At 40.1% G+C, this 24,963-nt stretch overlaps 2 protein-coding genes across 7 annotated transcripts in view; one reads left to right on the top strand and one right to left on the bottom strand.

The window, feature by feature from the left end:
* taok3a (TAO kinase 3a) overlaps positions 1–7,980 on the bottom strand; it is a 72,165-nt gene extending 64,185 nt beyond the window's left edge. For 2 of the 4 annotated variants that reach the window (XM_042420929.1, XM_042420933.1), the window contains exon 1: positions 7,515–7,980. The gene's annotated coding sequence lies outside the window, so the exon portion shown is untranslated. Of the gene's footprint in view, positions 1–7,035; positions 7,182–7,226; positions 7,485–7,514 lie in introns of those variants that run through there. The other 2 variants (XM_042420931.1, XM_042420932.1) reach the window with 2 other exon arrangements.
* A 2,787-nt stretch (positions 7,981–10,767) lies between these two features.
* Positions 10,768–19,328, top strand: suds3 (SDS3 homolog, SIN3A corepressor complex component). Of its 3 annotated transcripts, none has more exons than XM_042420934.1 (12): positions 10,768–10,982; positions 12,659–12,728; positions 12,872–12,927; positions 13,578–13,649; positions 14,535–14,554; positions 14,677–14,833; positions 14,967–15,062; positions 15,333–15,394; positions 15,490–15,511; positions 16,002–16,107; positions 17,056–17,140; positions 18,239–19,328. In XM_042420934.1, the coding sequence occupies exons 1-12, from the start codon at positions 10,871–10,873 to the stop codon at positions 18,335–18,337; spliced, it is 957 nt and encodes a 318-aa protein (XP_042276868.1). In that variant the 5' UTR covers positions 10,768–10,870; the 3' UTR covers positions 18,338–19,328. The 3 variants fall into 3 exon arrangements, with proteins under 3 accessions (XP_042276868.1, XP_042276870.1, XP_042276869.1); XM_042420936.1 differs by lacking the exon at positions 10,768–10,982 and adding an exon at positions 11,035–11,308; XM_042420935.1 differs by lacking the exon at positions 10,768–10,982 and adding an exon at positions 11,600–11,777.
* Positions 19,329–24,963: the final 5,635 nt, after the last annotated feature.

The following is a 24,963-nucleotide window of genomic DNA, read 5'->3' as shown; positions in this document are numbered from 1 at the left end:
TCAAGTCACTCGTGCTAACCTCCTACACCCAGTGAGGCTGACTTGCCAAAATGCCTCTCTTATGACACAGGGTTTAGTATGCTTGAGGAAAACAATGAGGGGAAGAACAGTCCGTGTACTGCACAAGAAAGAATGATGTATTTAACGACCAATCTGTTCTGCAATTTGGCATATAACATATCGATATTGCGTGCAATAAACAAGTTAAACCAGATGTCATGCTAGCGAATAGCATATGAATGTGTGAAAAAAAAAAAATTAGACCTGCCAGGTGTATAAAAGCTGGCATGTGCACACAGACTCAAACACTACAATAAATGCCTTTTAACATACGCAATATTTTTTGGGGAAAAAATGGTTGATGGCTGGATCCTACCGCTCACCAAAGATCTAAACCGGTGGGTCAGATGAAGACAATTTTCTGCAATGCAAGGTGGCGATTGAACAGCAGAAGTGGCACACTCACTCAGGAGGCATTCGTTGATGAGACATCTGTTGGGCCATGACTTCCTCCCCTCCGAGACAGCTTTCAGTAGACCAAGGCCATGACTCAGGTCTGCACCAGCTGCTGAGCCATGACTAGATCCATTTCATATTTTTCCCTGTGACTCTATCGCGGTCAGTGGTGCAAATAGGCTACAAAGTTTCCATCAAATCCAGAAGTAAATGCAGATGAAAAGAGTTTGTGACAATGACTTGGCCTTTTGGGTCTTCGTGGACATGGACCACCAGATGGATTTTGAAAAAGATATTTTGCTTATGAGCTGAAGATCTTCAAGTGTTTTACAAACACACACCCTCAATTTAATTAAGATAGATGTTTGAGTCTGTCTTGGGTACAAAACACTTCCTTAATGCCTACCAGAAGAAGGCTTAGGGATGCACACTGTGAACACGGGTATGTATACGCAGTCCTCACTACTGGTTAATTAAATAAAGTGCTACTGCAACTATACTACTGCTACTGTAGATTAATCTTGTTACCAAATATCTGTACTGGTTCTCTCTCTTGCTGGCTTTACAAGACCATGATGTTGCAGCAGTGCAGAGTTTTGCTGTCTTTTGAAATCATCATTAAAAGCAGTATGCATGAACACATCTGCTAGAAGAGGAGAGGTGGGGGTAGGGAGGGCATAATTCTCCTTGTCATCTGAGACAGCATTCCTATATTAGACATGCTAAACCAGATCACTGCAGAACATTAAGCCTGACAGCAGCGCTTTAATATTTGATGCGCTCTGCTACCGTGGCATAAACCACCAAACTGCTGTAGCACCGGCTAAACTGACAATTCTCTAATATACGTTTCAAAAGTCAGCCTTCCGCCACATGGAAGTGGAGAAAACTTCAGGAGATGCTGAGGTGGATTAGTCAGCAGGGAGGAGAACTGTACATTTTTCACTTCAACAGGTTGCCCAAGACGCAGAACAAAACCTGCCAAGACCGTCTACACTGGTATTACGGGTTTCAACTTTTGGAAAATAACATTATGGCTGTCACACAGATATGTAGAGCTGACCTAGCACACAGCCAGTAAACTCATTACAGGGTCGGTGGCAAGCCATAAGACATATGGGCCTACCAGTGGGCCTGTCATGGTTCTTCTACAGCAGAGCAGGTAAACTTGTTAACTTCGACATCCACATGACCCCTGCCTTGATGAGGGGGGAGGAAGGAAGAGTGACAGACTCTGGTAAGACATCACTTGCTGGATAATAGCGGGGACAGAAGAGGGCTGTCCAAAGCACTGTTTTCAGTGCTAATTAAAATAGGCCCAGGTTCTTTAAGGCCACATGGCGGCCTGTATGCCTTCTGGTTGTTCTTAAATTAGACAAGTCAGGATTCAACTGAGACTGAAAGAGATTTCTTTAGGCACCGCAGCACATTAGGAGAGCTGTGAAGCACTCGCTAAAATAGGCACATAGAGGTCACACCAACAATTGTAACTACTGTGGTCTGTTTTACAGGGCAACAGTGACTGTTTGTTGTACAGATAAACTGCTGAGGCCTTTAGTACATCTTCATGAAACGTGGACAATAACTCTGAACAAAACACGCAATGTTTGTGAATACAGCTACACTCATAAATCAGCCAGGCTAATATATCAGCTGATAATAGTTTACTGTGTTGGCTGATAACAACAAACTGCAGTACGGAAATACCAAAGATGTATTTAAGGATATTAGAAACCTATACATACTTTATCAACCAGAGAGCGCTGACACATTGGTTGTTTTACAACCACAAATAGGAAATAACACCTCATGGTTATATGCCACTGCCAACCAGTCAAGTTGCAGTTTACATACATGTCTGTCCAGACTCATATAATATTTACAGTGAAGACTTTGAAGAAATGTTAAAAAAGGTATTAGGTGTATTTTCCTTATATGTGTTGACATGCTTGGCCAATAAAGCTGATTCTGATAGAACACAAAGTTGTAGCCATGACAGTAGACAATAGGGCTGCATTTGAAAAAAAAAAACTAATATTATGATTTTTTTCCCTGCAATATATATATCCTATTGATTAGGAGCTGCTGAGATTGTCGCTAAAAATGAGAATAGCTGGTCCACCTTTAAAGGTCAGTCCACCTTAAGGTCAGGACAGGTTCCAACGGGCACCAGGTGTAGCTCACTTATGCTACATCACAAGAGGCTAACGTCGCTCGCTAACTTCAGGGCTAACCCCCTTCACTTGAATCAGCAGGTGATAAGCAAGATGCAGGAGCTTAACTTGGGTCTTGAGGAGCTGTATTATTTATTCACTGACAAATGGCCTAGACTGTACATACACTGCACTGCTACGTTCACAGCTATACTGCTAACGTAAGGGCACAGACCAGCACTGTGACAGTAACTGTTTAACTTTTAACCAGCAGATGAGGTGCCACTGATAACGGGAGTACACACTCTCAGAAGCCCCCCTCGCATAACTGAATGCCTGCCTCTAGCATCCAGACACCATTATCTGCGACAGTAGCCGTGTCATGTGCAAGTTTACAGGCAGGTGATAAGCAGACTCTGCATGCTTAGCGATCAGTTCGCACACTGATCAGGGGGGTGCGCACTTAATCAGTTAATCAAACAACCAAAACAGGCAGCGCTCATCTTCCGGTTGTGGTAGGCGACTAGTTGGGCCTGATTTGAAGTGCACCCCTTCACCAGAGCACATCAAAAGTTGTAGCATGACATGTTTTAGTTAATTTGCCTTACTTGACATTGCGCGTCCTACAATGGGACTATTGCACATGCGCACATCACAGTGTCGATGCTGAAATGATATATTGTGCAGCCCGAGCAGACAATGCTTCATATATGGATGTTGCTGCAAAGAAGCTACGAATTATAAAACGTGGATGCTTCACACACATCTTCAACCTAGCAGCATAAAGATCTATACAATAACCACAGTTTCAAGGTGGCCACCCAAGATTAGTGTCACCAATTCAGTATCCGATCGAATGTGAAATATGGTCACAATCTCCCCTTTTGTTCCTGAGTTATGGCTTTGAATAATGACCAGAAAAGTGTTTTTGCAGAACATTATAATGTCACAGTAAAGTTGACCTTTGACCTTTTGGATATAAAAATGTCATCACTTCTGTCTTTCCACTTGTGTGAAACTTTGTCATAATTAGAGTTATGGCCGAAAACGTGTTTTGTGAGGTCACAGTGACCTTGACCTTTGACCACCAAATTCTAATCAGTTCATCTCTGTGCCCAAGTGGATGTTTGTGCCAAATTTGAAGAAATTCTGTCGAGGCGTTCCTGAGATATGGCGCTCACGAGAATGGGGCGGACGGACAACCTGAAAACATAATGTCTCCAGCTATGCGGAAGCATGAAAACTAATATGAGGGATTTGTATCACAAATGTTTATGTTATGTGTTTGCAAAATTTGGTAACAGAATTACTATTGGCCAATAAATCATAATTGGATCTTTAAACTATCAAATATCAACATGGCCACAAATATCTAGTACCAGTCAAGCAAAACTTTATAATTTTGTTTGAGGAGTGTGAATTGATATTTTCCATTTCTAGAGTGTATTTGTATAAAGATAAATTCTCTGATCTGGATCAGAGGTTAGGCTCAGCCACAGAACTACAGACCTGGAACTGACAGAGACAAAGGTAGATTAGATACTTAAACCAGGGTAACTACTAAATTTGGGGATGTGCTTCCCACAGTTTTTCACCGTGCTGCTTTGACTTTTTACTATGAAAGTTAAACTTATGGAAAAAAATTCGTCTCCATGAGAAAATCCACTGGTCACTGTATTCAAAATAAAATTGCTGGAAAATGTTGCTGTCAGAAATGCTCTTGTGACCATGCCGTAACTATTGTGTATTATCCCTTTTGAAACTTGTGGGGTTGAAGAGTTGGAGAGGAGAAGCTCCCACATCCTCCCCTGCTTTATATTTTAAACTTTACTCACACCCAGATAATCCAAACCCCTTTACAGAGCAGGGCATGATTAAGCCTGCTGCCAGGATTTAAACCCCTCCTCCCCCCCCCAGTGCCAGCCATGCCCACACTAAACTGGCTAAATGTGAAAACGTACTTTTTCCTTCTCTGTTTTAGCCATACATTCCCACTCAGAAATAGTCCATCTTGAACACGCTCTCCAGAGGGGATGAATCTGAAACCGCTGATCTTGTGATGTAGTGTCGACAGGGAAAACAAAACTATGCTTGCACAGACATAGTCGGTTTCTGCGCAGCACTAATGACAAGAAGACAACTTTCTGTCACCTCTAGCTCTCTCTCTCTGATTGCTCATTTTAAATCACAAAACATGGCGATCACATGATACGGGTTTTGCCATTAACTTGTTTTTTAACCCGTGTCAGACAACTTCACAAGCACACCTGTGAAGGAATTACTGCTTGTCCTGATATTTTATCTCTGAACTTTCAACCACATCCCATGGCTTTCACCAGAGAAAGGAACACATTGTCATGAAGACTAGGAGGAGGTGGAAAAAAAAAAAAAAAAAAAAGGTTTCAACTGCGTAGCCCTTTTCGTTGGCCAGAGTGTGAACAAGGCATCGTATAAATTAAGAATGTTAGATACAACACAACCCTCTCACAGCATTGCACTGCAAAATACATATTCTGACAACATGGCTTCTGCTTAATCTTGAACCGGATTTGAACCGGTCCTGTGTGTGTGTGTATAAACCGCAGTCTGCCCTTACTGTGGACATGGCCTCAGTGTGAGAATGACTGGCTCCCCACCCCCTGTCTCTGACAACCACATCAGCCAATTGTCAAGAGCAGCTGATGTGACCTCTCCCAGTGAATCCATCAGCAGGCACGCACACACAGAGAGACACACACACACACATACTCAAAGGGATTTGCTCACATTCATGAGAAGACCCCTGGCTAATGTCTCAATAATCTCTCACACAGCACTATAAAAAGACGTGACTGTTAGCAATAAGCTTATGACTGCCTCGGCCCATCTAAAGAAAGGGAAAGTGAGCTTGTTGTCACATAACAGATAGAGACCTGCACCACTCTGTGTTTTAACAAAAGGCCAAATGAAAGCAGCTGAGGACATATTTCTATTGATAATGTGCCTTAAAAAACAATGAGTCTCTTCAACTTCTCAGCCTTTTGACTTTTGGTCGTGAATGTCTTATGTTTCATGACCTGCACTATTTAAAGCTTTTACCTCACCAGATGTGGCTAGGGTCCAACTTAGCACATCATAACCTGTGTATTATCAGCCTACAATGAAACATTTACCTGGCAAAAAAAATTAGGCAATCAAAGTAAAATCACATATACTAAACTGCCCTAGATACCATCACTAATAAGGAAGTGTGCGACTTTCTGTTCCCTCTCTTGTTTGAATGATCAATAGGTGGCCATTGAGACTGCTAAACATGGGTGTGAATAAGGGAGAGGACTTGCACAACAGTCTTGTGCACTTTGAACGAAAGTATGTCTGCTGCAAAACACAAATAGGGCACTGAAACTCTTGACAAGAGACATATTTGGAAGAATGCTGTAAAGAAAAACACAAACCCTGACAGCTGTTTTTTTTTTTTTTTTAAGCACTTGTTTCCTCAAAAGACATTTTCTAAATAACACGACTTCTTGACACCACTTACTTTGCATTTACTACACAAATGTTGGTGAGTTAATATGGGTTTCTCACCCACTCAACATCCCTTCTCTGCACCTCTGAGCAGAGAGATAAAGCCAGAATACACTACAAAAAAAATGATATGAATGACATGCAGGTGCAATGTCATAATATGGGATTAAATTCCGGTGATCCGAGCCAGATATTGCGTGGGCGCACTTCTTAAAATAAATCTTTACAAATGACACAGTTTAGCAGTGAAACACGGGTCTGCTGCCTCTCACTCATGCGCTCTACACACAAGAGATGACATCATGTTGGGTCAGCTTGGGTTTTAGTGCTCAGCTTGCTATCTACATCTGCCATTTCGAGCGCGTCATGTTAGCCTACATTTACTTTTAACGCTGCTTATTTAACCAAACGCTGCCGTGCTGCATGCAGGTGATGACCTCCCGTAGCATTCGCTGCAGGAAGGTCTTATAAAGATAAAAGATAAATGATGCGTGGTTGTTGTCTTTACGTTATATGAATACGCATGCATATTGCAATCGTTAAAAAAACAAAAGTGTCAAAAGATGCAATAAAGGGTTTGTGGTTGAGGAAAGAGAGAGAGACGTAGTAAATGTAGTAAAAATGCGGTGCAGGTCATGTGTAGTGGACGTTACACCGTCTCAACCGAAAGCCATTGTGACTGTGCGTTGATAGTAAAATCTCACTCACAACAATGTAGGATACAATGGAAGGTACCACAGTCATTTTAGATGTGACAGACACACGCAGACTGACCCACATTGCATGACAGCGCCAAAATAACACCTCGAACAAGTTTACATAGCGCCTATAGCCGCGTCGTCGGCTTTAAAATAAAACACACACACCAAGTGAACACTTCATTACAACCTGTCATCCCCGGTTTGCTCAACATACTCACCCCCTGAGGGACAAACCAAAGTGCAAAGCGTCTTCCCCGTCAGTTCACAGCGTACATATCCAAATTTCCGTGTAGATTTTTGAGCAGGTGCAGCGACACATCAATCAAACAAACATGCACTTCGGCGAGACCGTTAAAAAGCAAACCTACGCACTTAACCCCAGCGAGCTGATGCTGCTCTCCGTACTCACCATCTAGAGTGGAGTGGCGTTGAAACAACAAGCCGAACAACGTCGAAAGCAGGCGATGGTGGTCAATATAAACTTCAGGTGCAACGTATAAACACTACCGCTCATTCATATCTACTTTTACTGCTTTGATATTTAGCTATAGCTTAGCCGTTAAACCAAGAGGAAGTGTCATTTCTGTTTTAAGAGCGCGAGGCTAGCACGAGCTGTTAACCGTTGAGAGGGAGCAAACAGTGACAGCAACACAACAACAGAGGGGGAGAAGAAGAAGAAGAAAAAAAAGCCGCTCACCTCTTCTCAAAAAGACTCGTCGTTGTTGTTGGACAAATAAAAAAAGCGGACGCACTTCAAGGACATTTAAGTCCGAGTCTGAAGATGTCGGTGTGACTTCTCGAAGTGCTGTCAGTTGGTCTGGACTTCCTGAATGACGGAGCAGCGGGAGCACAACCCCTCGCCCGTGTTTGACAGCTAGTTTGACAGACGGGCGGAAATAAAAGTTGAGTCATGTAGTGAAGAGTGCGCTGAAGGATGTGCACTTTCCAGACAGTTTTTTTTTTATTTTTTAAATAAAGATTAAATGCAGACTCGACAGTTTTTTCCCCCCAAGTATCTTATGCTGAATTGGTTAACCCAAATCCAATGCATAAATATAGCCTACAGCATTAAATATCCCACCGTGCGAATATAAAAGTTAACGACCAACAATTCTACACCTCCTTTGCAAATCATTAAAGATGCATGGACTGAGTCATCCCGATTCCCTTGCAAGTTCAGTGATGGTAATTCAGCTTTTCTCCTAAATTTACTAAGTGCAATGCTGCCACCTGCTGTTGTAAACTTCAACTGTAACAACTCTCGGCAGGCGGCATGTATGTACAATATATCAGATATTTACACTAAACTCCTTCAAATATCTGTTGGCTATACATCACATATCCATCCTAACCCATAACATTTATTTACATTACTTTGCCATGTATAAACTTGTGCATAAATAACCATTCGTATGCACTTGTTGGTTGGATCCTTTATACCACTCAGTATTCTGTACATAATGCTTGTAACTGTTGCACCTTTTTGCCCTATTATGCACTTCCGGTTATAAATGTATATCTCAGTGCTTGTACTTTGTGTACTTACAATGAAGTTGAATCTAATCTAATCTAAAAGGAGCTGATAAATAAGTACCTAGAATTTGGGGAGAGAGTGAGTGCTTTGCGCAAATAATCTTGCTTATATTTAGTCAAGCATACATTTGTCATTTCTAGTTGACATTGTGGTTGTGTGTGATGAACTACTGTGTATAACTTTGTATTACGTGTCTTGTCTTTTTTTGTTTGTTTGTTTGTTTTTGCTTCATACTGCTCTGCTATTGTGCTGTTATATGTTTTAAATGTGACCTCTCAAGGGATTGCAGATGAAAGTGAGCTGTAAGCTAACTCTGGTACAGTACATCAAATGCTAACATTTAACACTGTACACGGTCCCCTACAAATAAAATAAATAAATAAATAGTACAAAATGAAACACTCGAGGAACATTATTAGGTTAGGAAAACACTCCTTTATTTGTGCATTTACATTATGAATTGTCAATGGATATCTGCTTCTTGTTTAAAGTTCAAAGGTCTTCGTGTGAAAATTAAAGGATTGTCTTAATGCACAGTCTCTATTATCACTGAGGACACTGGGATCATATTCTCAGTATTTTGACTGGGAAATTATTGGGGTTTTTTTTAGCAACCTGGGGGGAGTTTACATTCAGCAATTAAAAACTTACACACATGGGTATTTTATAGGGTTATTCCAGTATTTTTAGACATAAAATGTGTGTAAATTTGACTACTTTGAAACCAATACATTTCTCCAACAGAATTTAATTCCTGGCAGTGCACGTGGGAAATGCTTTGAAACTGCATTTAGACCTTTGTGTTGGGAAATACAGAAAATTAAATCGAACATTTCACTGAATAAATAAAACATTAAAAATGAAATACTTCCCATTTGGTGCCTGCCATTTAGACTGCACTTAGACTCATGACCTCCATCATTCTTCAATTCTGGCTACGGCTCTGTCTGTCAGTGTTGATCAAATGGCAAAAGCAATCAATTAATTTTTACAGTATCTGCAATTGCATTAGTGGATATGATGTCAAGTCAGTTTCTCTTCCTACATAATACTAACAGTGCTGCATATTCTCATTAATAGCCACTGGGGTCTCAGAATGGACTGGATTTTGTTGACTCCCAAGTGTGATTTCACATTAAAACACTGAGCATAACATCATAATACCACTCCAGTAACTGAAGACATTTTCCACAGCATGCTGAAAACTGCAGTAAACATTTGAAGCATAGGTTAAACATTGATCATCTTCATACAGGGGCATTGCTTCAAGGACCTATTACTATAGGAACAACTATGTGACCTTTTGACCAAGGACAAAGAAGAGACCCAGCAATAGACATATCTCCTGATAGTGGGAAATAATGCTTGAGTAACATTAAGACAACATATGAGGAAATGCAATACTTTTAAGTAACTGAAATAATAAACAGTTGGCACAACAGTTATAAAGATTGAAATTAATATCAGTAGATTATTGTTGGAGATGTAAAGAGAATGGTGCCTCTATTCTACATATACTTTGAACATGTCAAGCACTCAAAGATTGGTGAAATAACAGGAAACAGAAAGAGGGAATTTGATGCTAAAAAGACTGTAAATGTGGCAGATATCCACTTGATATGACTAACCCAGACTGCTGAAGCCTCATATAAGCGTCAGATAAACCTTTAAAAGCATTTTTGCACAAAATGACTGTGTGGACACAGTGGTTAATGGTTGGTGTGAACAGGAGGAATGATTACAGTGATGAAAACCGTCTTTCAGTGTTCATATGGGCACCTGACTGTTGTTTTAAGACAGATTTAAAAAACTGTGATCAAATAAGTGTGGCTAGTCAAACAAGCAGCCATAAACAACCACAGGGTGATAATAGCTATGAAAACACAGAGAAGGCGAATGTGCATTTTACATGTGTAATGTTAAAGACTGTCGTCTTTGATTAAAATTAGACTTTTCTTAACACCCCCCAACCCTACAAAGATCCATGGCCCTGCAATAATTTGGCCTAGATTTTAGCTAAAGTTGTGCTTCACATTATCAACTATAGCTTTTTATTATACATTTAATAGTTGCAGATTCTCAGTATGACTGTAGAAATAGTAAATGGACAGTGAGCATGGACGTCTTATAAGATCTCATAATAAGGTCTTATTATAAGGTCTTGTTATACATCCATGATAGTGAGCCAACCGCGAGCCAAAAAACAACGATACCACACAGTCCCTGATACTCGGAAATATGCCTGTTCAAATCTTTTACCGTAAATTTTAATACGCCGTGGGAATAAATGACGATTACTGAATTGTATCATTTATTTCAAATTCTTAATTCTAATTGCTTTTGAAATCAGATTAAATATATTTAGTCGTTTTATACTTTAATAATACTGGCATTATATACAGGCATAAGGTCAGACAGCTTCATACGTAGGGGTCCTGTTAGTTGTAGGCGCTGTTCCAAGCTGCAAAACACAAATCGATTGTTTATTTTGTGTTTGTTTACATTTTCAAAGCGAACAAATGGCTTCAACTTTGCTATCACCTATGGTGGATTATTACAACGATGAAGAAGAACTTGATAGCGTGGATGATGACGATGATCGGAGCTTCAGAGGGAGAGACTCTGAAGAAGGTAACGTTAAAGGAACTGACCGCCGGGCTCTGTCTACTTTTTGGAAACGGGACGGAAACACGCGATTGTTGCACGAATTGGGCTAATATTTTGAATGCAGCGTGTAAAGAGATCTCTGGATTAAGCTTGAGTGGAGGTTGTTTTATCGCACAGTGCGACGTGCATCGTTTTAGCCCTTCTTAAGTCAAAATTTTAACTAACTGTTTTCAGGCTAGTCCGATGCGAGCCAGCAGCACGGAGTTAGCTTGCTAGCTACATAACAAGTTAGGTTACCAATCTACCGCCAGTCAGCTTTCCGTCCTGTCAAAACACCATTTCAGAAACAGGTAATATTAACTGGCTAACCCACTTATACTGGCTGAACGCAAATAACGTTAGTAAATTGAGCCCACGATTAAAGACAACGTCTTTGTTTACATGCTAACAACGCTAACGTTTCGACAGCACGTTTGGCATCAGGCGGCTATAAACCACAAACGCCGGCCAGACATGTTTATTATGCAACACATCAATAAAAAAACAGTTGTAAATTAAAGTGACACTAGAACTGCTTCAGCTGACCTGGATTAAATATACACTTTTAATAAATGATTTAAAGTGGACTACATTGCGTTAATTAGCCCACCTGGCTACGTTAACGTTAGCTCGGAACATTTGACAGGTTGCAGGCAGCAGAAACCCTGCGTGCTGTGTCCACTGCACTGCCCTTTCCACACTAGTCAGTGAGACACGTCGGGATTACAGTGAAAGAGAAGGAAAGACGAGGGGCAAGCGAGGCGATGACAGCACTTCAAGGTCAGCTAGTTTCATGACGTCGAGCAGCTGGCTCGTTTTTCTCCTCCCCGACATGCCGAGGCTTCTGTTATTACGCCCAACTATGTGAGCTAGAATTGGGTTACTCTTTTAAAACAGGAGAGCGAGCTAACTTAAGCTAGCACATTAATGCTAACCGAAAATGAAAGCTGCTTTGTCAGCTTAACACGACCGGGCCTTACCCTTCTCTTGTGTCGGGGTAATTTTTTTTGGAAGGTAACGCCGACTGACCTCGGTTAGCCGGTGCTTATAAACTTGGCCCCTCAAGTTTGCCACATCGCTGGTTGAACATGTTAAGCGTTGTCTTTAGAGAGAGAGTTGAAGCTGGACTGACAGCACGACCAAGTTAGCCGGGGACCGTGTCTGATTAACCCCAACCATTCGGCAAATCATGCACAAAGTAACAGCTACAAATTGTAGTCGTTATATTAATGTCATAGGGTCACACCGGCGAGCCAGTGGGCATCGTTCACAGTGTTCACCTTAGCTTCGTGTAGCTGAACTTTTTCGTGATGTCGATCCGAGGATAAACAGTATATAATGTTCCGTGGCAAACTTTGATCTCCCCTTGTCTCATAGTCTTAACAAACAGGAGGGCATTCCCAAGCAGGGTGTTCACCATTATCTTACCAGTGCCACGCACGTCCTTTGATCCACACAGATCTCTGCCTGTCCGTCTGTCTGTCTGTAGACTCAAGTTAACTGCATTGAGATTGTGTGGGGGAGAAAAAAAGCCCAGCAACTAACTATATATGCTGTGGTACAGCATGTTATGTTGACGTGATTACTGATTGACATTTAGAATTTTAGTGTAGAAATAATTTTGACCTCTTGAGTGACTTTTCTCCTGTCTATGTCTCCAGACACAGAGGATGCCAGCGAAACAGACCTTGCCAAGCACGATGACGACGACTATGTGGAAATCAAAGAGCAGTAAGTCTTTTGCCAAGCATGGATCAAGCTGTTTTAAGCATAATAAAAACAATCCTTTCTGTGGAGAAAGGATCGAGTGTTTGCCCTAATGCTGTACACAATGAAAGAGAATTTGACATTGGTTCTGCTTTATTTCATCGCAGAATGTACCAAGACAAACTGGCCTCCTTGAAAAGACAGTTGCAGCAATTACAAGAAGGTAATCGCTCAGGAATTATTTTAATGTTTTAATGACTGCCGTGCTTTATTTTGTGGGATTTTTTTTTGTGATAGTCTGGATCCGTTTTGTTTTTTTTCTGGAGGTTTTTGAAGGACACAGCCTGATCCTGACTGATTACTCAGGGAGGTGGTCAGGGATTACATCATCGGGACATGAAGTGTAGTTTCAGAGGCCGTTTCAAATCGCGGCCATTGTCTGTGGCTAAAAGAGAAACCAGCTGAGAGGCAGATGATAACTGATGACACATTGTCCTCTAACATGAACACATTTTACATTGTAAAGTCTGTTTGTTGTTCGCTGATACAAACCGGCTGAGTGGCCGGTTTTTAAAGGAACTGTATCACCATCAGCTGTCCCGTGCATTTATTATTAATCAGACATGTAGAAATTGGGGGGTGATGTATTATGGGCTGTTTTGTAAATCCAAATGTAGGTGCGATGTCGGTGTAATGTGGTTTAGACTGTGGGTGGGTGCTGAGCGTAGCAGGTCGCCAAAATTTACAGCCTAGAAATAATGACAATCTACTTAAACAATACAACTGGGTTTGGAGTTTAAATAACTGCAGGATGTAGTTGTTCTGACCTTACATAAACTTCACTTGCGATAAATGGAACTTTTCTTTTTGTAGGTACGCTGCAGGAGTATCAGAAGAGGATGAAGAAACTAGACCAACAGTATAAAGAAAGGCTCCGGAACGCAGGCAAGTAAAACAATAATTAGCGCTTCCTGCTTAAGTTTGTTTGAGCAGGTGAGGGTGAAAACTTTAAATCAGGAATACAGGAAAAAAAAGCCCAAATTCATTGTTTTATTGCAATGAAAGAAGGCAAGTGTTGACCATGAAATTAATATACAGAAAGCCTGATGGAGCCCTAGTGTTGACATGCAGTTGCCAGCTGGTATGTTTCCAAAGCTTTGCATAACAAAATTAACCGAGAGCAGAGAGTAGTCTGGACCGATCCTCATACATCCACATCCACAGTGTTTTTTTTTTGTTTGTTTTTTTGAAGTGGTATAAACATCAGAGAGGATCGATAAAAACTGGCGTTAAGACGTCATGTTGCGGTGAAATCGCACAATCACGACCGCGACATCTTCTTCTCCTTGTCTTTCCAACTCATCTATTTTCCACCATTTAGATTGTTGCGTTTTTTTAATTATAGCGGTTGCTTTATTTTTGACTCAGGGTTTTGTGTGTGATCAGCATTTTCCTTTACCGCCTGTGTGTGTGTGTGTGTGTGCCAGCGTTTTATGTACTCGGTTATTTGCTGATTAAAATTGCTGTGGCTGTTTAGTCTAGAATCACTGGATAAAAATCCCCCCAATCACAGCTCTGATAATCGACCTGCAGTAGTAGCTCCAGTCAAATGATCATTCATGTTCATGAATGATCATTTGACAATCTGACAAAAAATATCAGAAGTGTAAACACAGTGAAAGAGGTACTTCTTATTACCAGGGGCATTATTCCCCCTCATGTTTAATTTCAAAGATATGTGCTAATATTTGCAGCATATTTTTGCTTTATTTTCTTTTTGTTTTGCTCTGCATAACCAGTCATATAATGTTATTCCATTCTTTTTTACAGATCTCTTTCTCCAGCTTGAGGTGAGCATAGTTAATCTTGTCGACTGAGTGATTTAGTTTATGCTGAATCAACTTCTACTTTTTTTTGGTTTTACAAGGTAAATGTATTTTCCATATTTTTTTTGTCCGTGAACTTTTTGCAGACAGAACAGGTGGAGAGGAACTACATCAAGGAGAAGAAGGCAGCGGTGAAGGAGTTTGATGATAAAAAGGTCGAACTGAAGGAAAACCTAATCGCGGAGCTGGAGGAGAAGAAGAAGATGATCGAGAACGAGAAATTAACAATGGAGCTGACAGGCGGTAAGCGGAACCAGAACAGGATAAAGGTTAAAAAAAAAAAAAAGGATTAGGGTGTTTTGGATGTTGAATTTTATTTCTAAATTAGAAAAACTTGAAAACATTTTTACTATGTTGGTTTTTCTGTCATTCACAGACTCTATGGAGGTCAAACCCATCATGACTCGGAAGCTGAGGAGACGGCCCAACGATCCGGTCCCAATACCAGACAAACGAAGAAAACCAGCACCGGATATCCTTCACATAAACTTGCAGTCTCACTGTTTTTTATTGCTGTAGATATGTCGGTTAGACTTCATCTGTATTTCTTTCTCAAACGTAATTATTGATTTCCAGAGCAAAAAAAAATGTTGTTTCTTCAGTCAGCGGGAGGTCAGGGTCACTCTCATGTCCAGAAAGTGATGTGATGTGTGTTTTACCTCAGGTCTGAGGTAAAGCTGAGCTGCCCCTGCTGTTCAGTGCTAACAGTGGTGAAAAAAGTGCCTTCCTTAACTCTCCAAACCTCAGCTAAATTATTTGCTAACAGACGAACAGATCATGGAAGATCTAAGAACATTGAATAAGGTAATTTTCTTTAAAAAAAAAATATCTTAAAATCATACATATTTCTGCTGTTTTTTAATGATTTCGTTAAACATTTCATCACCTTCTCTTTCCAGCTTAAGTCACCAAAACGGCCAGGTACGTCAGCGCTCACCTTTTGCACTTCATTCACACTTGTCAAGCACATTCGATTCCTTTTTGAACTCCAGTCTTTATGCTGTAGCTTATTTTATTAACTATTCCTTTAAACATTCAAGTATTGTTATGTGGTTTTGCACACTGATGCTATCCAGCGTGTAGGGCTGCAACTAACCATTATTTTCATTATTGATTCATGTGAAGATTATTTTCTTGAGTGAGCAATTAGTCGTTTGGTCTTTAAATTGTCAGAAAATTGTTGAGAACTATTTCCCGTAGCACAAGATGATGTCTTCAAATGACTTGTTTTGTCCTGACCAACAACCCAAATATATTCAGTTTACTGTCATAGAAGAACCACAAAATATTAACATTTGAGAAGCTGGAATCAGATAATTCCTGCAGATTAATTTTCTGTCGATCAATCAGTTGCCGACTGATCGTCGCAGCTGCATTCAGGTGTTTTTAACGCATCATCTCCTGTTTTTAGTGTCCCCCTCGTCTCCGGAGCACGTCCCCTCCGCTCCCATGGAGAACCCATCCCAGCGCTACGAGGCCCGCATCGAGGAAGGGAAACTTTACTACGACAAAAGATGGTGTGTGTTTTTTTTTTTTTTTTATCTTTCATCCTCCCAACAGGCATTGTGCTTTTCCCCTCACTTAGGCTGACTGCAGCTCATGTCGCCACTAGATGGCCACATCGCTATAGAAATATTGCATCTCCTCCGTCTCCTAGAGGACAGGATCCTAGTCTGTTGGTTTGAAGGTTTTGGTGTTTGGTAGTTCTCACCTCCACTTTGATAGCAGGCTCATTTTATGTGGGCTACAGAGAGAGATATTATTACTTTAGAGCCACTGAATAAGAGCTGGTGCTTGAAGCCACCATAAAAATACATATCCAACGAAGGTGGCAGCATCAAAACCAGTGCCGCTGTTATGTAGATATAAAGAGAATAAAAAATCCTTGACCAACCGCAGCTCTCATGCCCCTTCTCTTTGAATGCAGAGCTCCGCATTAGACATGTCAGTCATTTGAAGAGTCGTAAAAGTAATAGAATTCTGTCTTGTTAGCCGCCGATAAAGTCAGAAGTTGTGAAGAGGGAGCCGGGAAGTTTTTGCACTTTTTCTTTCAAGGCAAAGCCTCATTTATTCATCGCTAAAGAAGACACTAGCACTGGAAAGCCTTCTCAAAGAGCCGCAGGGAGACACATGCGTCATTATTCTTCAGTTGGGCCTTAATGATCAAATGCTTTGGTTGTCAGTCTCTTCCCCTGGGTCGGTGGTGTCCTCTTGACAGTTTGAAGTCATTTAAAAAAAAAAAAAAATAGCAGACTTTTTGTTTTGACTTTCCGGTCCAATTATCTATTTAGTGCCATTTCAAGAGGAATAGGAGTTATTCAGCTGGGTAAAATTATGTATAATGAACCCTTCTCCTGTCTGCCTATCCCCCATCCCTCACTGTGAATGCTGAATTAATTCTCTTTGTGTGTGTGTGTGTGTGTGTGTGTGTGTGTGTGTGTGTGTGTGTGTGTTTGTGTTGACAGGTACCACAAGAGCCAGGCCATCTACCTGGAGTCAAAGGACAACACAAAGATTAGCTGTGTCATCAGCTCAGTGGGGACCAATGAGGTGAGCTTTTTAGTTCTCATCCAGCCCCTGTCACACACTGAATTGAGTTTCCTACTTAAAGGATATTGATATTCTATTTTTCTTATTGTCAACAAATCCAAAAAACAAACAAACAATGAGCCTCACTCTAGCTGTGAGTGACATGTTTCTTCATTACATAGACATGGGAAATGTAGTTTATTCTGGGTAAATCCCACATATGTTGCCCTGGTGCTGTAAATTCTAACTAGAGCAACAAATATGTATAATTGCACAGCTGAAAGTAGTCCCAAACAAACAAACAGCACTATTTATTCTATGTTTAGGTAGTTTTGTTTTGGTAGAATTAATTGTTATTCATATTATTCATATTATCCATATTCAGCATATAGAGTATTCAGTATACTGAGGAATGAAATTGCCCTCCTTCAGGGCTATGGTGTACACAATAATAACCGATGCAATAAAAACAAGTTCAAAGACAGTTAAGTACAACTAGTATTAACTAGTGAATAAAGGTCTGTCACACATAGAGGGATGTTCCTCATCTTGGATGAAAGTTTACATAAAAGATTATGATGAAAACTCCTGTTTGAGTAACATTTGCTAAAAACTACAGCGCCCCAACTGATGTAGGAAATGAATTGGCTTTTTAAAAATGAACTATATACACATGTTAAGGCATTCAGTAGAAATGAATGGGCTTGGGGCTGAGTGCCACAGATAAAGAGTAGTGTAGGGAAGTCAAGTATAGAGAGATAAACTTGACGCATTGTTGGTTTTAGTTTTTTGTATGTATTTGCAAGGAAAATAAAGAATATCTCCAGCTTTTATCCTTTTTTAATACTGGATGTGTAGTGACTTTATTTGACAGAATTTACTTGTTTGACTGGTGGTGCTATTCTGAAAAGAAGGTAATGTAAATTTCTTCCTTCAGCGCCCTGGATTTATATTTACACATGGGAATCATTGAAAGCATTTCTACTGTCTTCTCACAAACTGGCTTGTTGTAGATAAATGTTGGTTTTATATCGATTCGTACGCCACGGACAGATGCTTCACAACATTTAGTTCCAGATGACTTTATTGAGGCATTTTTCTCTTGTCTTTGTTCTCCAGATTTGGGTGAGAAAGACAAGTGACAGTACAAAGATGAGGATCTACCTGGGACAGCTGCAGAGGGGAGCGTTCGTCATCCGGCGACGGTCGGCCGCGTGAAACATTACCCCGCCCCTCCCCTCCCCTCCCCAACCCCCCCCCATCTGTTCATTTATCCATCCATCCACCTGACCGCACATCTACCGTTTCCCCTTATTTGGTGAATCTCTGTTGAGTTTGACATGTTGGCCTCTTATTCTTTGTTATACACGCTACCCCCCTCTCACTGCACACATACAGTCTTCCGTGACCAAGGATATCTCATCTGATTTTTTTTTTTTTTTTTTTTTATCCGTTCTCCAAAATAAGCCAGATTCCTGTAAAGAAAAAGTGGTGATATTCAAACTGACTGTTTTTTCCAACATTATTTGTCACTATGTGGCATGCGTATGAAGCCGGTCAGTGGAGCCTACTTTGGTTTTTGTCTCGTGCTGTCATCATACATCTTTTCCTACACCACACAGTCCTATTTAGATTCATCATTAAGTTTTTTTTTTTTTTCTTTCTTGAACAGCCTCATGTTGACCCACAGAAACTGTCTCCAAGCCTTTCAAACTGTCTCACTGGTGACATGTAACAAAGGAAGCACTGGAAAACCTCGCTGACCACATTTGTGGTATTATTTCCGCAAATTTTCACTGATTTAAGGCCTGGACCTGTCTAATATAATTGCGTCTGTCGAGATGAGGAATTTGTTCAGGTTTGGCTGAGTATCGTTAGTGCCCTGACTGAAAAAAACTTGCGTGTACCAGGAATCATGCCATTCTCAAAAGAATATGCCTTTTGCACTGTCATCAAGAAATGGAGGCTGCTTGCTATGTGAATGGTTTTTCTTAATAACATGTTTAAGAGTCCTATGTATTAAACCTGTAATTTGAAAAAAATGTATTTTGAGGTTTTTGTTACTATTTTTTTTTTTTTTGTCATTTAATACGATCCTCTCCATATGTGAACAATCTGGATTAATTGGACTGTGTTTGCATGTGGGCTGTTGATTTGTAGCCTACTGTGTTCCATTTATTAAAATGTTTTCTGCCTTTTATTAATTTGATGAAAGTGTTCACTGTTTTAATGATTCTAAAATGCACAAATTGGTTTCGGGCATTAAATTAGCTCTGGTAATCTTTAAAAAAAAAAAAAAACAGCATTCATGATGTCACATCCAGAAAATTTATGAGACTTTGTCATGAATTCAGTATTATTTGTGTGCTATAAGTACACATCCTTTTAGAGGTACAAATTGTATTTGATAAGTGTGAAGCTGACACATTGTATTCTTCATGTGCAGTAGCTTCTTAGCTAGATTAGATACCCATTAACTCATCTAAATAATGTCCTTTATTCTTGTTTTAGATATTGTAGGTCAGTGGTCTTCTTATGATGAGCTGAAGGACCCCTTCCTAAGGGACTCACTGATTACTAAAGGAAATTACTGACATCCTCAGCTGCACATCTGTGATTCCACCTGTGCCATGAAAAGTACACGTGCACTGTCACATTCAAGTCACTTAGCCTGTTGAATCTTTAATACAGACTAAGCAGGCAGCCAGGTGTGGTTCTTATCTTTTGCTGTAGGAGAATGCAAGTTGTCAGAGATGAAAGGATTTTTTTTTTCACTGAACAAAATACCACAAACTCTTGCTGCCGAGGTACGTGCTGCTTGAAAATTTACTTTTGAAATGCCTGCAGTTCACATTGAAACATTTGGAAAGCTAAACTTCCAGTCTACATCGGACGTGTTTTGTGCTGCGTTTGTCTCAGTCGACCTGCACATCTGACAGAAAAAATACACTTTAATGCAACTATCTACCTCGGCAGCGCTAAGGCTCATTCTTCAGTCGTGCATTGTGACCATAGCTGTTATCATTGACATGTTGAGAGGTATGAGCTCAACGTCAGGTTTCTCTTACTGTTGTCGCTCTGCGTTATGAGAAATGCCTTAATTAAGTGTATCTAATAATAATACATTTAATAAGTGAAAGAATTACATTAATATACATCTGATTTTGAATGATCAAATGTAAAAAACACATTTAAAATGTTTCATAGAACTCCTGCAATACAGACACAGACCACTAAGAGTCCACACACCCAAAATTGAGAAACTGTTTTACAGAGCAACTATAACATTACTATAGAACGTGCTCATCTAAGTCTCCACCATGCTTCATAACATCTTAAACTGATCGATAAGGTTAATGTGAGGGTAAAGGTAAGCTTTTGAATTGCTATTTCTTACATCTGAGTGCTGAGTGTCCGTGTCATCTGTAGGGAGACAACACACTTGATTTGCCAGCATCTCCATACAATCAGCCCGACCAAGTCACCTCGCAGTACCACTCCTTTCTCCACAGCTGCTATCAACCGTCCTTCCACTTTGTAAACAGCTGAATTATTTGGCATTCAACGCAGGTCTCCGCCAGCAGAGCGGCCTGCCTCTTCCTCTTGTGTGTCCTATCGCTTTAACCGGATGGCATGTTTCGCTTTGCCTGACTTAATGACGCAGCCTGACAAGGAGGGCAATTTGTTTTGCCATGCTGCATAAAAATGCAAGGCTCATCTCAAAAGGCCTGTTGTCCAGAAGCAGTCAGGTGTGATTGCTCAGTCTCTTGCAAAGGCATGAAATAAGCTGATAGTGAATGTGATGCCCGTCTGCTCCCTTTATTGCTTCCCATATCTGGCTTTTTGTTTGAGGCCAGAATAACATACACTGAAGCGCATAATGTGAGATCCAGAGTGTATGGATTTCTTGTGAGTTTATGGTATCAATCTCATATCTAACCGCTGCGTTTCCTCACAGTCGGGCCATTTTAATTGATCTGGAATCAATAGCTCATCATGAAGGTTTCCCCCACAATATATCACCATTAAATAGGGGATAACGTGAGCAGATACTGATTGCTTTAAGTTTGCCTGAGTGTTTTTTCTCACCCGTTCACAGTACTCCCACTTGACTTCAATCTGTCTTTCTTACACATACAGATTACACACACTTAAGTGGTGTGTCAATGATCCATTTCACCACTTTATAATCTTGACATTAAAGCAAGCAGCAGCCCTCACCCGCCCCTCTCCACAGTCCTGCCTTTCAAACTATCTACCTCTTGCTCTTTGGGATTGAATCATGGCAGGTGGCTGTTTATACTGTCCTAAATCAATACGCTGAGTAAGCAAGGGAACGAGTAGGAGCACCTTGGCGTGTAGACACTTCTCTGGTGATGAATCAATTTTTCCTCATGCGCTAGAGTGTGTAAAACACCTGCTGACACACACCATACGCAAAACAAAAGGAAGCTCTCCAGTCTTCCATGACTAGAAGTCATTACAGGGTTTGTTGGTAAGTTTCACCGGAGCTGTTATACTCTTTGGTGGTTACTGCTCGTGTGCATAAAAAGTCACCCAGGGCATCAATAAAAAAAATCCCCCACCAGCCCCGGTTTCAGTACCGAATTCCCGCTTTCATCCTCTTCCCCCTAAATTGAGCATTCGCTCCACTGCATGTTAGCTCTTCGATGCATGGCTCAGAGCAGGGAGCAGCATCTCGCTTTGCACTATCTGGTGGGAACCGAGTGGGATCCAGGCAGACTTAGATTTGCCTCTGGTGCTGAGAGAGGATGGTAGGTCCTTGACAACCCTACTAGTCCTTGTATGTGTGTGTGTGTGTGTGTGTATGTGTGTGTGCCTGCCTGTTTATCACTCTCCAGCAGGTCTGCACTGGGAGAGGAATTCATTTACAGTACAAGCTCCTCATTTGACTCTTGATATCTGACCCCGGGTTATGAAATAGAGTTGCAGCCTCACCGGACCATTTGGATATACTGATCATTTGAAACATTCATGTTGTTAAGCAGCCACTGCTCATTACAAACTCTGGTTATCGTATCAGTTATTTATATGCTCTGCACTATTTTTGTTTAACTGCTCTTTTGATGTTACAGACAAGACAGCGTAACATAAAGCAGAACGAAGTTAAATAATTTGTCTCTGAGGTCAGTGTGTGAGCTTCTGAAGTGGATTTACTGTATTTCAAATAACAAGTTTGTGTACAGAAAGATTCTTTTATTTGTGCCGGAAAATGTGTCCACAGATACTCCTCTGCTTTTATAGGTACCATTTCAAATACTCCCAAACAAAACCTCAGCAAATAACACTGTGTAACAAATCTTTACTTGTTTTTTGTTCCTGGGTTGTAAGTGTTTTTTCCTGATTGCTTAAGCCTAAAAAGTATGGAAAATGGCTATTATTCCCTTCAAACTTTGCTTTGCAGGACAGTAATATTTTGAAATTTACCTATTTCCAATTGGAAAAAGGGCAAATCTGCATATTTTAATTCACACAACTTTAGTATAAATACATGTTAATCTTGATAAATATGTTGTTTTTCTGACTTTATGTGAATGAAAATGTGCAAATTTCCCCGTTTTCCCATTGGAAATGGGTAAATTTCAGAATCTCATTGTCCAGGTCACAAAAGCAAAGTTTGAAGGGAATAACAGCCATTTTCTAAACTTTTTAGGCACAAGCAATTAGGAAATAACACTTACTACCCAGGAACAAAACACTGTGAAAAGCTTAGCACCACTTTTCATCTCATTTTTGCTTTTTGCAACAAGAATATAGTCCTATTAAAACTACTGTTTGGAAGAAGTATGTTTCCCCCACTTATTAGTGTTAGGAGAAGTTAAGCTTGTTCAAATTAACTTCTCTGTGTGTGTTTTTTTCCTTTCAACCCCGCTGCTAATTCAAAGAGAATTGCCTAATGACGATGGTCTGCTTTTAACAACGTCTATGTTTAGCACTCTCAGCACTTGAAGCGTGTCTTGCAGCCTTTTTCCACATTTTTAAGGGATGCAATGTTTTCACAGCTCGCTTTCACATCTGAAAGGCTGAAAGCTCATAAGATCTCCACACAAATAAACCATGTGATTTCCTTACTGTTTTTAATTTCATCTCCAATGATCATCATTAGAGCAATTACTCGAGGGGTGAACACAAAATGTAATGCTAAGGTCTTAAAGCTACATTTTGATGTCAGGCCCATCTTCAAGACAGGGCCTCAAGATCAGGAGAGAAAGCAGGATGAGATGTGAAGGCACTTATTTTAGTAATGCATATTCCTAAAAGAAAGAGAAAGATATAACTGATATTGCCACATAGTAAAACTTGGTCTTTTTGGAGTCAGTTGCTGGGTTTGCTCAGTTGGTATTCATTGCTTACATTGAGCTATGGCTTCTTTTGTTTATAGGATCTGACTACCTGTGGTGGAATGTAACATTGCATTTACTCAAGTAGTGTAGGTATATTTGTACTTAACTTGGATATTTTCATTTCATGTTACTTTATATTTCTATTCAACTACAATTACTGTATTGAAGTATAAAGTATTGTTATTTTTACTCCAGTAAGTGTATTTAACAGTTTTAGTTGGATGATATTTTATATACAAACATATAATAATCTTTTACAATGTGAGGCATTGTTATAGATGAAACTGCCCAACATTATATAAAAAATTATCTCCAGACTGACAGTACAATGATGCTTACATATCTGCGAACACATCAGGGTTAATCCAATAATATCCAATGTAACATACAGCACTGACAGGAGCCATTTTTCTGGTACTTTTACTTTTGATTATAATTAGATTAAATTCTTTCTAACCAAGCCAAATCTTATCTAATACACTACTTGTGGGATTGTAACTTTTACTTATGAGGATCTCTTCCCCCACTACTGATTACATTCATTCACTTTAGGAAAAACTCACCAAGATATAACCTTCATGACCTGCTCTATCTTAAAAAGTCATAAAGTTGTAGCTCTCGTATTCTGTCTTCCATATACCACCTTCATATAGTCATCAGGGATGACTATAATCATGTCCTGTCATGTCCTACTCCGCTGTTTTGTCCCATACATAGTCATCCAGCCATGAATGACTACAGGACATGACAGTAGCTAAACCCAGTGTGACTATGTCATTATCGTATTTGCACAAAGACTGGCAGGCAATTTCAAAGCAGAAACCCCCAAGAGGGAGTTCTTCACTGTCATTATTGGCACTAGTGGTGGTACTACTGGCTACAAGGTGACAACAAGTGCAGAAGTAGACATAATCACTATTAAGAATACCCTCTTGAGCATTATTCTTATATACTTCAGGGACTAACCCATGTATAGGAAAGGTAAGAAAGCAAGAAAGACTGAAAGTAGCTCCAATGATACCTCTAGATTCAGCATAGCAACCGATTCCAGTTCCTGTAGACGTGCTTTAGTTTACAGGAATTATCATCATGTCTTTGACCAATCAGCTTCCTTTACTATAATTACACAACAAAGTGACAGGAGACGAGATAGACTGTGGCACATTTGGTTATGGAAAGAGTCACACCATCATCTTGACATGAATAATTTAACAGGAGAGAGGGTAACAAAGACTTTAGGAATCAAAGGAAAGAGCATCAGGAGCGACTTGAAAATGTAAGCGTGATATGTATACATGTGTGTGTTCTGTTTGCAATGAATACCACCAGCACTAATGCTTGTGGCATTTTGTGTCATTATTTAAATTGCTATTCAGAATGAGACACACTCACGCCAACAGCAAGCTCTTAAGACCAGAAGGTCCAAGATGACCTTGGCTTTTTGTTGTTTCAAGGTCAGTGCATGTTTGGAGACTTCTT

This window comes from Thunnus maccoyii, chromosome 9, assembly GCF_910596095.1.
Source record: "Thunnus maccoyii chromosome 9, fThuMac1.1, whole genome shotgun sequence".
NCBI classification, from domain to species: domain Eukaryota; kingdom Metazoa; phylum Chordata; class Actinopteri; order Scombriformes; family Scombridae; genus Thunnus; species Thunnus maccoyii.
The sequence above is the reverse complement of the archived record's forward strand: the minus strand, read 5'-3'. Positions and strand labels throughout refer to the sequence as shown.